This window comes from Uloborus diversus, chromosome 4 (genome assembly GCF_026930045.1).
Source record: "Uloborus diversus isolate 005 chromosome 4, Udiv.v.3.1, whole genome shotgun sequence".
NCBI classification, from domain to species: Eukaryota; Metazoa; Arthropoda; class Arachnida; order Araneae; family Uloboridae; genus Uloborus; species Uloborus diversus.
The window spans coordinates 143,309,870-143,324,729 of NC_072734.1; the positions used below are offsets into that span (position 1 = coordinate 143,309,870).

General features: G+C 32.3%; 1 protein-coding gene across 3 annotated transcripts in view; it reads left to right on the forward strand.

Moving 5' to 3' along the window:
* LOC129221208 (putative sodium-dependent multivitamin transporter) overlaps window positions 1-14,860 on the forward strand; it is a 37,851-nt gene that overhangs the window by 6,405 nt on the left and 16,586 nt on the right. For all 3 annotated transcript variants that reach the window (XM_054855664.1, XM_054855662.1, XM_054855663.1), the window contains exons 2-7: window positions 3,113-3,482; window positions 6,946-7,011; window positions 8,119-8,238; window positions 10,453-10,607; window positions 12,705-12,845; window positions 14,509-14,644. In XM_054855664.1, coding sequence (XP_054711639.1) covers window positions 3,138-3,482; window positions 6,946-7,011; window positions 8,119-8,238; window positions 10,453-10,607; window positions 12,705-12,845; window positions 14,509-14,644 — 963 coding nt within the window. In that variant the 5' untranslated portion in view covers window positions 3,113-3,137. The remainder of the gene's footprint in view (window positions 1-3,112; window positions 3,483-6,945; window positions 7,012-8,118; window positions 8,239-10,452; window positions 10,608-12,704; window positions 12,846-14,508; window positions 14,645-14,860) is intronic.

The following is a 14,860-nucleotide window of genomic DNA, read 5'->3' on the forward strand; positions in this document are numbered from 1 at the left end:
GACTTAACATTGTACTAACCAAGTATTTCTGATTTCCTCGCCAAATCCGGGACCTCGTTAAATCAAGGTTCTTTATAAGCGAGTTCGACTGTGCACTTATTACGAGGGTTTTTTTTTTCAAGGTCCGATCGATAGCGAAATGGAGATCACAAAGACAATGGAATTTCTTTTGTTTGAAATATGTACATGCACCTTCCAACTACTTCTCGACATAGTCACTGTATATTTGTCGTAGCATGGTACCAATTTTTCGATACCCTCGTCATGGAAGGCAGCCGCCTAAGCTTTCAGCCAATTCTGTACACTGATCAGCAGCTCGGCATCGGAGCCAAACGTCTGTCCTCCTAGCCAGCGTTTCATGAGGCCAAAGAGATGGTAATTGGAAGGAGCGCCAAGTCTTGACTGTATAGAGTTATGGTCAAACGCTGTCCAGCGAAACTGTTGCAGGAGATTTTTGGTTAAAGCAGCAGTGTTCGGGCGCGCATTGTCGTGCAGAATGACAATGCCTGATGACAACATTCCTTTACGTTTGTTCTGAGTTGCCATTTTTTTCAGCATTCAGAAATCGAACTACAGCACTCACTTCACACTTGGCGGGAGACGCAATTGTTCGAGGCATGTTTCTTCGTTCACTGCGTACTCCGAAATTACCACAGCAACCTGATACCCTGCACAATCTTGAGAGACTGCGCAACAAATCTATCCACAGCGTAATCGGCTTGACTTTCTGGTTTTCACTCCGCGATCGATCGGACCTTGAAAAAAAAAAAAAAAAAAACCCTGGTATTAAATGAGAAAACATAAGTGAGAATAAAAGAATGAATAAAAAAGTAAACATGCGAGTCAATGGATAAATAAGTGAATTAATAAATGAAAGAATCAAAATGAGTTAATTAATGAATGAATATATTTCATTAAAAACAAAAAATTTAAATCGTACTTATAAATGTCGGGGAATGTGGAGCAAAGTAAAAGAGTTAAACTGACTAAGCTTTTTAATAATGAACAAATTTTAAATTTGTTTGAAAAATTACAGTATGTAAAGAAACAACATTGTATTTTATTATAAAAATTGCATTGATACATTATTTCTGGGTAGTAAAATTGTTCCTTCAAAAAAAAAAAAAAAAAAAAAAGTGGAAAATTTTCACTTTTTTTATTGGGCGAAGGGAAAAATGAAATATTTTTCGAATGAAATACGTTCTAATTGATTGTGAAAATTTTTTTTTCACATGACTGAGTAAATAAAAGAATGATTGAATCAATGAAAAGATAATGAAACGATAAACTAATAAAATAAATTAATTAATTCACATATACATGAGAGAAAATAAAGGAGCGAATGAATTAATTAATAAGATAATTGTTAAATGAAACAATGTAAATAAATTAGCTTATAATTGAATGCGTGAGAGTTTTATCAAATGATTGAATGATTATACGAAATAAACAATTTTACTTTGCCCCGGATGCACTTAACTACTGGTGAAAAATATTAAAAATAGAAATAAGTTAAATATTAACTACATAAATACTGCACCGAATATTAGAGGGTCCCAATTAATATTTAAAATGTTAACACCAAGAACTTTACCATTTAATAAGATTAAAATTGCTTTTGACATAACCCTACGAAATCTGAGTATTAATTTTTGAAAATTACTTGTATTATCATATTATTCGATTTTAAAGGTAATATTTTCTTGACTGGACTGGACTACTCATGTTACTACACATGTTAGTTAAAATATTGCTAGGTAAGTAGCGCTAAAAGCGGAGCAAATATTTCATCATTTCACATTGCCCCACATTCTCCTACTGGTATTGTCTTAAATCTGAATTTGTCGCAATGTCAAACAATTGTTTAAAAAATGTACAACATTTTAATACGTTTTAAATTTTTGCTTTCATTTTTATTTAATACCCATTTTATTATGGGTTCAGGAAAGGTAAATCCTGTTCTACTAATTAATTGCATGTCTACGACAAGATTACCTTGGTTTTAGATAACAATAGTGTGTGGATGTTGTTTATATTGATTTTTAAAAAGCTTTTGATAAGGTACCCCATGTTGCTCTTCTCAGCGAACTAACTGATATTGGAATAGGGGGAAAAACTTGACTTGGGGCTAGAAATTGGCTGACTGGAAGGACTTGACTGACATCAATGAAAATATTTCCAGAAGCATGAATTGTTTTGCTGATGATGTAAAAGTTATGGGGATTGTAGAAAATGAAGAGCAAATAAAACAACTTCAAGAGGATTTTGGTCATATTACTAAGTGGGCGGATAGGTGGGGTATGGCAGTTAATGTAGGAAAATGTCAAGTGCTACACTTAACTCATGGAAATAAGCGTACGAGTTATCGTTTACATGGTTCAATCATTTGTCAGGCAGAAAATGTTATTGATCTGGGTATCTTAATAAATCAGGACTTCAAGTTTAGTCAACAGTGCAGCATTGCAAGTAACAAAACCAACAGAAAGCTTGGGTTTATCAATAGATCTATTTCAAACAAATCAAAGAAGGTTCTTCTGCCTTTATGTAGGAGTTTAGTAAGATCCCGTTGGGACTATGCTGTGCAGCCTTACATGAGGAAAGATATTTCTGTATTGGAAAGGGTTCAAAGGAGGATAACTAGACTAGAAGGGGACTCTCAGATTTAGATTATGATATCAGACTTAATAGGCTTAATATGTATAGGCTGGAGCAAAGAAGGGTCAGAAGGGACATGATTGACTTGTTTAAGTTTATCAAAATGAATGATGTTAACGGATTAAATGCTTGCACGGAAAGCAGGACAATTGATCATTGTTTTAAGCTATTTAAATCCCAGGCAAACCTGGAAATTAGGAAAACTACTACTTTAGTTGGGTTGTGTGCACTTGGAGCAGCTTACCGGAGGAAGTGGTAGTGAGCAAGGGGGTGGATAGCTTTAAGAGAGCCATTGATCTTCATTGGGGACTAATAAATTGACTAAGACCAGCCTAGCTGGGTAAAGAGCCTGTTGCTGGTCGTCATATTTGTATTTGTATTTTTCAGCCAAATCTTGGACAAAAAGTTAGAATTAGATTTGAAACGCAATTGACAGAAACAAAATATCTTCTTTTAGGTACTTTGACTGGCATCAAATAACAATGAGAGAACACAAAGCCATGTTAGGAATAGTTGATTACATCGTCATCCTCGTCATGCTTCTAATGTCAGGCGGTATCGGTGTCTATTTCCGTTTTGCAGGACGAAAGCAAAAAACGGCAGTGGAATATTTGCTAGCGGGAAAGAATATGGCCATCTTCCCTGTGACATTTTCTTTGATGGCCTCTTTCTTATCATCTGCTACAATTCTTGGGATGCCGGCCGAGATGTACCGGTATGGAACTCAGTACGCATTGAAAATCGTTGGTGTCGCAATTGGAATACTTCTCTCATCCTTTCTTTTCTTACCAGTGTTCTTCCAGATTCAAGTTCCAACCGCATATGAGGTAAGAAATTGCTCTTTTTTATGTCGTGTTTTAATTTGCAGAAATTGGAACTCATTCTCGCTGCTCTACTTCGATTGGAGTAATAAGCATACATGCAACATCACACACACACGCATATAGAGTGTCTACCATTTGCCTGGAGGACCTCTATTTTTGTAGCCACTAGGTATGCACTGCTAAATGCAAACTCCTTACTGCAAAAACGGTCAAATTCTAATTCGGAAATCTGGAGTGTCATTTATGCAGGGTCGATCAGGTCTCTCCTCGATATGCACTCAAGTGCTTAAACTTCACAGTGTTTGAGATTTTAGGATCCAAAAATTTATTTCTGGACTTTTTGGAGTTTTATGGTTTCATGGAGATTTTGTAGCTAAGTTACGCCACCCGGGATTAGTTACAACAACAGAAGCAATATATTATTTTATGGTAATACATTTTCTTTTTATTCTCTCTACAAAACTGTTTTGTAATTGTCTTGCTTCATTTCATTAAACAAAGCATTTCATTGCATTTTAGCGTACAATAACTCAAATCAAAAAACAAAACGTAGGAAGATATTTTAAAGAGTTTCAGGATTAGGAATAATACTTTTTACCATGTAATACTGCTATAAAAGTCTTACGTAGGATCAATTTTTTTTTGGCTCCAAAGAATAATATTTGTACAGGTTTAGAAAAAATATATTATAATAAAAATGAAAAAAAAATAAAACACGTGAAATTAAATTGTCCACATTTAAATAAACTCTCTTGATAATACTAATCCTCAGAATCTAACTTAAAAGATTGCCTTTTCAAGTACAATTTCCCATGTTTCATCATGATTCGTCACAATAGTAACACCTATAAGAATAATCAAAATGACGCAGTTGCTATCATTGGACCGCTAGGTGTTTTCACGAATGGACAAAGTGGTTCTCCTGACAAGTAGTTCATTCATAGAAAATCTCAAATATTGTTGTAACTTCAGCTCAATTACCTTAAAAAATTGCTCAACTGCTTTAAAGCAAAGATGAGAATGAAAAAAAGTATCTCAGTAATTCATGAAAACTCTTATACTTTATTATAATTTCAAGTCAAAGTTTTTAATAAAATTGATTAAAAATGTAAAACATAATAATACAGTTTCAAATACTTTTGCTGTTCCAGAAAAATGCAAAAAATGATAAAATAAGGCCAATGGACAAGTGAGAGCATGTAACGTGCTACAGTAGTAGAGTAAATTTAGGAGATAAGACCTCCAAAAGAGGGATGGGATTAGTGAATCAAATTTTGAAACTAGAGAAGACGTTTTTGGAATTACTTACGAAAAATTGCGGGAATTGGCCTTTCAAGAGGCTGAGAAAAATAACATGTCCCACTAGTTTTATTCAGACAAAAGGTTTGCTGTGTAAGTTGACCACTTGCGGTGCAGTAATTTGGTGGTCAACTTAGACAGGTGGTCAACTTATAAAGGGGGTAATGATTTTTTTTTTGTCATTTTTTGCACTATGTATTCATTTTTTGACTAATTGACACTTACTATTTCTGTTCAACTCACTTTCATTGTTTAGTATTACTTCGAAACAATAATTTAAAATGTTATTCAAATATTTTTAGAGATTATTTTCCCAGAATGACGTATAATGTGTCACGCAAATTTAAAATTTCAGTAAATTGATCAAAAAAAAATCTTATTGTTTATGAAAAGTTACTCATTTGACATTAATAGTTCCTAAAAATTCATAGGTAATCAAAAATTACAAATTTTTCGCTTTATTTTTTTCTCATATACATTTATAACCCCATGATGATATAATTTTCAACAAAATAACTCCTTATTGAAGTTTGGCGCACTTATTAGACCAGTTTTGGAAATTCCATATGTCTCCCAGCTAATTTTCTCTGGATTTCTCCCTTTTCAATTAATTTTAATATTTCATACTTTTTATCAATCTCAAGTTCAACTAACTTTCTTTTTGAAGCCATTTTATGTAAAACTATAACACAAAGAGCAACAAGTTGGACTCTCATAGTTCAAAAAGGCAGTTGAAAATGAAAATGTCCTATCTCTTAATCCCTTGCACCAAAAATACTGCAATGCAAGTAACTTTATTCTTTAGCACAATTCCATTGTTGCCAAAATATTGCAACTAGAAAAAAATACTTTGTGTTTTTCTATTGACACATGTTTTCATTGAACATAGAATACAAAAGTCAGTCTCAAATAAAGCAACAAAAGAAAAACAAGTTTGGAGAAAAAAAGGGGTCTTAGTAGTTTTTACATGTGGTTAAACTCAAAAGGAGGTTTAGTTATGCTGCTGTTTCATTTAGTTGGTTAAATGTTGGTCTGGTATCAAAAATATTCTTGGAAAGCTATAAAAAAATAATAATGAAATAATAATTTGCTAAATAAAATTTTAAAAAATAAATCAAGTGGTCAACTTATAAAGGGTATTTTACAATACTCCAAACCAAATTTGGTGTTCATTAATGGTCAAGATAGACAGGTGGTCAAGATAGAGAGGTGGTCAAGTTACAGAGGTTTTCCTTCATTATATAAGATAGGACTAATTCCGTTCCTAACAAAAGCGGTCAACATAGACAGGTGGTCAACTTACAAAGGTGGTCAACTTTACAGGTTTTACTGTACTATAATTCTCCGGTAGTTTGAGACTTCTGGTTTCAGTATTAAAATGGTCAATAAGTTCTCTGACATTTTAGAGAGCAAATACAATCTTGCGTCGAACGATAATTTTCGAAATCGATTTAACAAAATTCTCAACAGTTCAAAAGAGGTTGAAAAGATATTAGCTAAGAACAGTGTTGCAAATTTTGGGAATATATCAAGTGGTGAACGAAGTGTGATGACAACAGCTGTGTGTTGTGTGAGTGCTGGGTTTTTTTATGTTCCTCTTATCCGAAAATAAAATATTTTATAAAATAAATCTATTTTTCTATAACTTATTGTTATTTTTAGTGTTTATTGATCACTTGTTATAAATTCTTGTAAGTTACGTATTCATTTTTTTAATTTGAGAATGTGGTCCACCAATGGAAACTCGATGGTACATCCATAATAACCGGTAGCCAGGAATGGACCACATGCTAAAATATTTATTTTTAATTGTCATTATTTATTGTGTGTATTTATTATGAAAGTGAGTACTATTATTAAAAGAGAAATATACTGAGAAATCGTTCCTTTAATTACGTGAAATTTGAGTTGGATTTCCTTTCTAAAAAAAAACGAAAGCTGTTATGTGGTTTATTGACCGCAACCTTCCCCTAAATAAATAAATACATGTTAACTTCTCGACATTTCACAGCAAAAATCATACACTTTCTTGAAGTATTAATAAAAAACAACATTCTTTTGATTTGAGCACATTTTAATTTGGGGATTTTTGTAATTTATTCATTTTTATTTCTTGTCTGTCATTATTTTTTGTCTGTCAACTATATATCTGTGTTGTTTTTTATAGTACATACAGAGGCGCTTTGGAAAACTAACAAGAAATGTGTGCTCTTTTTTCTTTGTACTGCAATCGGTAAGTACCAACTGAAAAAAGTATGTACATAATGTCATTGACCAATTGTTTTTTTTCTGGTTAAGGAGTAAGCAATCTCCCTACTATTTTTTTAAATTTTATGTAGAGAAAATTCACATTTTGTGAATCAGCATTAATTTTTCCAATGAGCAAAAATTGGTTACTGAAATATTTTTCATGCGCAGGAATAGCTATGATTTCACTTCAAAAGAAGCATTGCTGTAGACCGATGAAACGTTTATGAAGATATTTGTCAAAAATTAAAAATAAATTGAATAAGTAAATTATAAAAAAATGGTATTTCAGGTAAATAGTTCTGAACTTTTCAAATTGATTGATAACAGAAAAAAAACCGTAGCTATTATGCATAGCAGCTTACTTTTTAACATTTACAAAGAACCCTGTACTAAAATAACGAAACGCTACTGATTACTTACTTGGAACGATGTCACAAGCTTTCATCCTCTTACTGAGAAATTGAATCGCTGCAAGTTGCACGAATGCAGACATCTCACTGTTGTGAAAAATACTTTTAGTTTTAAGTTCAAAGATTAACTGAGCTTATTTATGAAGTGTATCGGCTCCAGTTCGATTGTGGCCCGTTTAGACTGATAAGCTCTCAAAGAGAGCAAATAAGTTTCTGGATTCCGCAGCTTTGCAAGAACTGCAAGCGAGTTAAATTCCTAAAACTCACCTGGACTTTTGACTTACCTTTGGCCACGTTTGCAATAACGCTTCGGGTGCTTCCTTGGTAAATCAGGAAGATGCTAAGCTTTTATATGAAACAAACCTAAGTTTTCTCTGAAGGTTCCAGAGACACGACTGGCTTTAAGAAGAGATTTCTATAATTCTTCATAAAGCTTCCAGGATAACTTTAGGAAGGTTATGAATATTAGGGGAAAACATTCCGGTTTTTTTTAGCAGAAATTGTGCACATTAGCTGCCCATCATTTTCCAGAAACGTTTCTCTATTTATTTTGCAGTAAATAATATAAATTATTCTTTATTTTTGATTATGGATTTTGTAGCAGTTTCACAAAACATTGTTGAATTTAGTTAACTAGAGGTTTACAATAATACGAAGCGATTTGTTACTATTTTTTTCAGATTCTGTACCTGGCTGTCGTACTTTATGGTCCGGGTCTTGCTTTAAGTGCAGTTACAAATCTGTCCGTCTGGGTGTCTGTGATTTCCATAGGAACAGTTTGTACGTTCTATTGCACGCTAGTAAGTACCTTTTACCTTATTCTAAGCTTGTTGAAAGATTAAATTTAAATATGTTTTGTAAATTAGAGGATCAGACCTCGTCAATTTGTCTTGTTAATGCAAGCAGTCATGGACCGGAGACATATTATTTCAAGTTGAGGGTTTCAAAACGCCAGACGTTTTGAGCAATCACGATTGCTTATTGTTCTCATTTGACTTTTTTCGGCGTGCTATGATTTTATTCCCCCCCCCCGCCTCCCACTGCAGCTCCACCCGTCGACCGGCCTCAGGATGCTGCTCCTCTAGTGAAAACCATCTCCAGATTGCGTCCATATCCTACACGCATACATACACACACGCATGCCTACACACTCACACACACATACACACATATACACAAACACACATACCCACACACTCATGCCTGCACACAGACACAAACACACACCTACACACACACTCACACACATACCCACACACATACACACACACATGCCTGCACACACGCAAAAAAAAACACGTGATTGCGAAAAACATAATTTGAATTCAAGATGCCAAAATTCAAATTAATTATTATTTTATTATTATTATTTATTTATTTTTTGCAAGAATTGAGGCGAAGTAAAATCTTAATGTTAATTCAGTTCGAAATGGAAGAATCATATTTGTATGACAAGAGAAAGAAAAGAAAACACATTGTTTAATTTTGCTGGAAGAAAATCAAACTGTCTTCTGATCAAACTGCATGAACAAGAACAATGCTTATGTATGGTAACATTAAAATTGAAGGGATTGGGGCAAGAATGTGGTATGCCACATGATTCGAATTTTTCAGTAGTCAAATTTCCAACTATAAAAAATATTTGTAGAATTTTTCAAGAGTATTATACATTCTATATCCTGCAATACTGAAATCAGATATGTTTTTATCCAAATGCATTATCTGCTGTTATGTTTATTTCAATTTTAGTTATAAGAAACAAACTTTTTGATCAAGAAATCACTTCTTGTGGTTTGTAACATTTTTGCCCCGAGACCTTCAATTGTATCAATGTAATGATACGAGGCTGAAATGATAGTACAGCTTGATCCTATGTTTTACTGGATATTCACTTCAATTCGAAAGTGGCTAAGTTTGGCTTTAAAGACCAGTTTTGTCTCTGGTTAAATTAGTGTTTAATTCAGGATTCGGTGGGTAGTCAGTAGTTAGGTTAGGTAGTAGTTTATAGGAGGCATACACTTCCAAAGTCGTGCATAATTAGTTTGGGATTAAAATAATTTGTCGGACAGTTAAAATGAGTGTTTATTTTATGATTATATTTTTAGTTTAGTTTTATTTTTGTACTGGGATTGTAAAATAAATTTGATTTGTAGGTTTGAGTAAGTAATCGCATGTAAATAAGTATGATCAATTAATTTTTGCTTTTTAGTTCCCGGGTGTTTATTCAAGGCGTTTTATTTTTGTTTAAAATTAGTTGAAAAATCAAAAGCTTTTTAAATTCAATTCTATCTGAGGTTAAATAACACGTTGAGTCACTTATGTAGATATTATTATTTTAAACTTGACTTTGGGACGGAATTGAATATTATCTTTTAAAATGTAAAATTATTTAACAAATAAATAAATAAATAAATGAAAATGCAGTTTTTTCGTCATCGAAAAGTTTTTAATTTTTCTAAAAGAAGCAATAAAACTTTAGAATGTGCAAAAAACTTTATATTCATGCCTTTTCCCAACATTTAAAAAGTATTGTACTATATTTTTCATTAGGGTATTCCGTCCAGGTATGGGACATAACATAATTAAATATTCAAATTAGTGTAAATTTGAATATATAATTAAATAATAAATATTCAAATTTACACTAATGTAATTAGTGTAAATTTGAAAAAAAAAATCGACAACGGAAATCAAGACAAGCACAAAAACACTATTCCATGATATAGCCTTGATTGCAAATGACAGCTGGAAAAAATTTAAATTCGTAAACAACTATTTACAAAATGAGTGCAACTAACAATTTATCGGGTACCTTACTATGAATGTTTACAGATATTATACAAATTACATTATCTCGCTAAAATTGTATTTTGTATTTCATTTACTATTGTTTAGTCGATGACATTAAATAACGTAAGTACTAATCTCACAAATATACTGTGACTCTAATGTGTAAACTAAACCAATTTCAGAAATAGCTGAACAAAATAATAATTTCCATTTTTATTTTTTAGGGCGGTATGAAAGCTGTATTGTGGACAGATGTTTTCCAAAGCGTGTTAATGTTTTTTACTATGTTTGCTGTTATTATCAAAGGTTGCATCGACTTGGGAGGAGTCCCAGAAGTTGTAAATATTGCTAATGAAGGAGGAAGGCTTCTGTGGCCAGGGTATGGATAAACGAAACAAAATAATTGAAGTTTAATTCTTTTGCAATTCATTTGATTCAATTGTCTATAATATTATTCTTTATTATTTATTAATATTTATTATAAGTATTGCACACTACAGAAAAATCCAATTACAGTAGCAAAAATAGTATAAAAATAGCAATTAAAACAAATTATACATTTAAAATATTAAAACATATATATTTAAAATTGTAAAATGACATGTTAAAAATATCTAAATCACGACAGTAAATGTTAAAAAGCTTGTAAAATTTAGACAAAGTTTTGTAAATATTAGACAAAGGATACTACGGCGAATAATTTAACGCCCGATCAACTAAACGGAACCATAATGTCGCTGACTCTTTTCAACGACGTCATATTAAAAAACTTGATTTTTCTGGAGAGTGGTTTTAAACATTAAATGTAAGATATCATGTAGTAGGGCGATTCTTGAAAAAAATGCCCCGTGTCCAATTTATTGTCATTTCCTCATTATTGACAATTTTAATGTGATTCAATTGTTTACTCTCTAAATATCACCAACAATGGCCATATTAAAACCAAATTTTAAAATTAAAAAAAAAAATCGCAAAATTTGTCGCCAAGTTGGCGACAAAATTTGGCGACCAAAAGACTGGCGATGTATCGCCAAGTGTCTGACAAATTATAACACCACTTGAGTTTACATCAAAATTAATAATGATTTCCCCCCAAAAAGGGGCAAAAGACCCCCTTAGGAACATCCGAATGCAAACAAAATTGAAGGTGTACAACTAGACCCCACTTGGAATCTACATATCAAATTTCAACTTTCTAGGGCATGCCGTTTTTGAGTTATTCGAGATACATACACACATACACACATACGCACATACATTCGTACATGCAGACGTCACGAGAAATTTCGTTGTAATTAACTCGGGGGTCGTCAAAATGGATATTTTCGGTGTCTGTAGGTTCCAGGTTTCTAGGCATATATCCACGTGTGGTGAGGTCGAAAATAAAACTTAACATTCATTCGAGGGTGAGAAAAATGGAAATTAAGGCCGATTTTTGAGTGAATTTTTTTTCGAGAATACAATACTTCCTTTTTTGTAAAAGGAAGTAAAAAGTGTACCGCAAGTGGTCAACTTACACAGGTTTCACTGTACTATCATAGCATAACAGTTAATCCCATATTTAATTAATAGTTACTTGAATAAAATAAAACACTTAACGCTGCGCACGTCACATTTTTTCGAGAATCGTCGAGTAAAATTATGTTTCAAGCCACTGATTGAACTGTTTCTTACGCATAAGGTCTTTTTCAAGAAAAGGTGTTACTTCTCTGATTCATGAAGAAGTGTGAAAAGTGTAACCTTTTAAAAGATGCGTTTTATTTATGACATTCTTACACTAAAGTTCAAATATGCTGTATGAAATATCTCAAAATATGTCATTATTGTTAATAATTGTTCTCCTTAGAATACCGACAATACCGACACAAATGCTAATAGTGCATTTTTGGTCAAAAATTAAGACTGAAATTTTTGTGAGCAATACTGTTTTCGGAATAATTATTGGCTTCAATCAGTCATCTCCCCCCCCCCCCCCCCCCAAATGCTTGTAATAAAATTATAAATGTTGTTTCCTTGCCTCAAATCATAAAAGAAGCAAAGCCAGATAAAACATTTATAGCATTGCGAGCTGGTAACAAAACAATTGCAGTATTTTATTTTTGCCCAAAATAACTTTTACCTTTACTTACAAAATTTTACTTTTTTCCCAAAATTAGGAAATTCGGCATAGAAACAATTTTTTTTGATCATTTTCTAAGAATTTCCTATTACCGGAATTAATACCGTTATTCCAGTATCGAGTTTTTAAAGATAGCGAGTATCGGTATTGCAATCCCCATGCCCAACCCCTTAGTTTTAAATGTTTTACATCATTTATGGACAATCCCAAATGTAAAAATTTTGAAATTTCATGGAAATATTTAAATGGCTTAAGTCTGCCTATTGAGCTAGTTTTTACAAATATCAATCTTTGGATGCACCTGGTTTTTTTTTAAATATAAGTGCTAAAATATTAGCATATTTCATTTTTGTTTAGAGTGGAATTGGATCCCAAAGTTCGCTATACCATATTCAATCTTCTTCTTCAAGGTGCAATCAGTGGTCTAGCTGGCTACGGTACAAGCCAAGTTCAAGTTCAAAGATTGTTGACGGTTAAAAGTCTTGCACGATCAAGAATGTACGTATACGGCGAATCCTTTGTTCATTCTTAAATGTCAAGGAGAAATAATTTTTGGAAACTGCTGTTTTGAATGAAAATGTACTTGATAAAAACCTTTATACATCTACAAAAAATCTGATGTAGACACTATGTAAAGGCTTTGCACCCTTATGATTATTATATATTCCCAAATTAATTTCATCAGATAAATATTTTTTCCCCCGAGTGTAAAAAATCGAATTTTAAATGTGAAAATAAATATTTCAGAACGAACACATACTTGTTATCGCTATTATTTAATCTCTTTATACTTAAAAAACACAGACAATGTCATGTCTTTAATAGATTATTTACTTAGCAAGCTTTATAAGTAGATATACATTGATAAGTTAAGAGATATTTCGATGAACAAACACGAGGAAAAAAAAAATGACACAAAATCATTTTTTACAAATTACACTTGCGTCTATAGAAAGAGATGGATAAATATAGAAAATTGAGATAAATAGCAAGAAATATAAATAAAAAGCTCACTTTTCGCTTTTGAGACAAAACATGATAGCCGAAGTCTGCTAGTACTCTGAGTATAAGCAACAAATATACCTTCAGTTTTCTTCATAAATGAACTATTATGATTAAGAAAGATACATGTGGTTATCAAAATAATGGAAACACCTGTGAATAAAACTGACATTTTTGAATGCGCTTTGTAAGTAATAAAGAATAAAACTAGATATCTATTTTTTTTTATAAATAGCAATGTATATGATCTGGTAGTATTTGGTAGTTTAACGGAATTTCTGGAAGTTTTGGATTTTTTTTCAAGCGCGTAAAATGTCGGACCTCTCAAATTTTTTAAGAGGCCAAATTGTTGGAACGCGTCTAGCTGAAGCAAATGTAACTGAAACATCTCGATTTTTTGGCGTTTCTAGAGGTACCGTATTTAAAGTCATGCTGGTTTACACACATCACGGTAAGACAAGCTTGGCAAAGCAAAACAGTGGAAGGAAAGAGAAGCTCACTAAAAGAAACCGACGTATGTTGAAGTGGATTGTAGCGTCTAAAAAGTGAACAACAGCAGCAAAAGTGACCACAGAACTCAATCACGATCTGGGTTCACCGGTGTGAGTGATTATAGTTAGCAGGCTCTTTTATAAACAGAACATTTACGGCGAGTAGCTATTCCGAAATTTTTTTTCCAAGTGTTTTCATTCTTTTGATAACTACCTGTATACTGTTGTGCTTAAAATGAAATTAAGGATTCCTGGATTGGAAACGTAACACAATTTGTTAACTGCCTTTTTGATTGCTAATAACTGGCGAAATTATTAATCCCTACTATCCCTACTGCTTAAAAAAAGGTACATACACATTTTCATATTTTAAAGATTATTTGCGTAATGCATAGATTGATAAACATGTTGAGATTTGATAAATAAGAGGAAGATATATTGTGTTTTAAAGAATGTTCTCTTATTGCTAATATCCTTGAAAATCTCCTACATGGTTTAAAAAAGTTTAAACTTGCCCATAAATGGATATTAGTATAAATATATGAAGATTTATGGGGTTAGAAGCATAATGCTCTTTTGATAAATATTTAATTTTGTTCATTAGATGTACTTCATATCAGTACTTTTTCATAATGTGATTCCATTTTCTGGAATATCTATATTTTTAGGGCGTTGTATTTGAGTATTCCTCTGTGTTGTGCTTTTATGTTCCTGAACTGTTTTACTGGTATTGTTATCTACGCTTATTATGCCAAATGTAATCCGATGACGTCTCCCAGTAAGCCTATATCATCTGCGGATCAGGTGAGTAGAATTTATGCTCTATTTATTACCTTAAACGTAATGGCTGTCGAATTTTTGCATGTACTTTTCCGCATTGTTAGTTTTAAACCTTGAATAGTTTATGAAGGTTAGAAATGGATGGATGGCTCCTTCATTTATGCTCAAAATTATGGAAAGAAACTTTTGTACTTTAAATACCTAAACTGAACAATTAGCGCAAAATGAGAATCTTGTAAA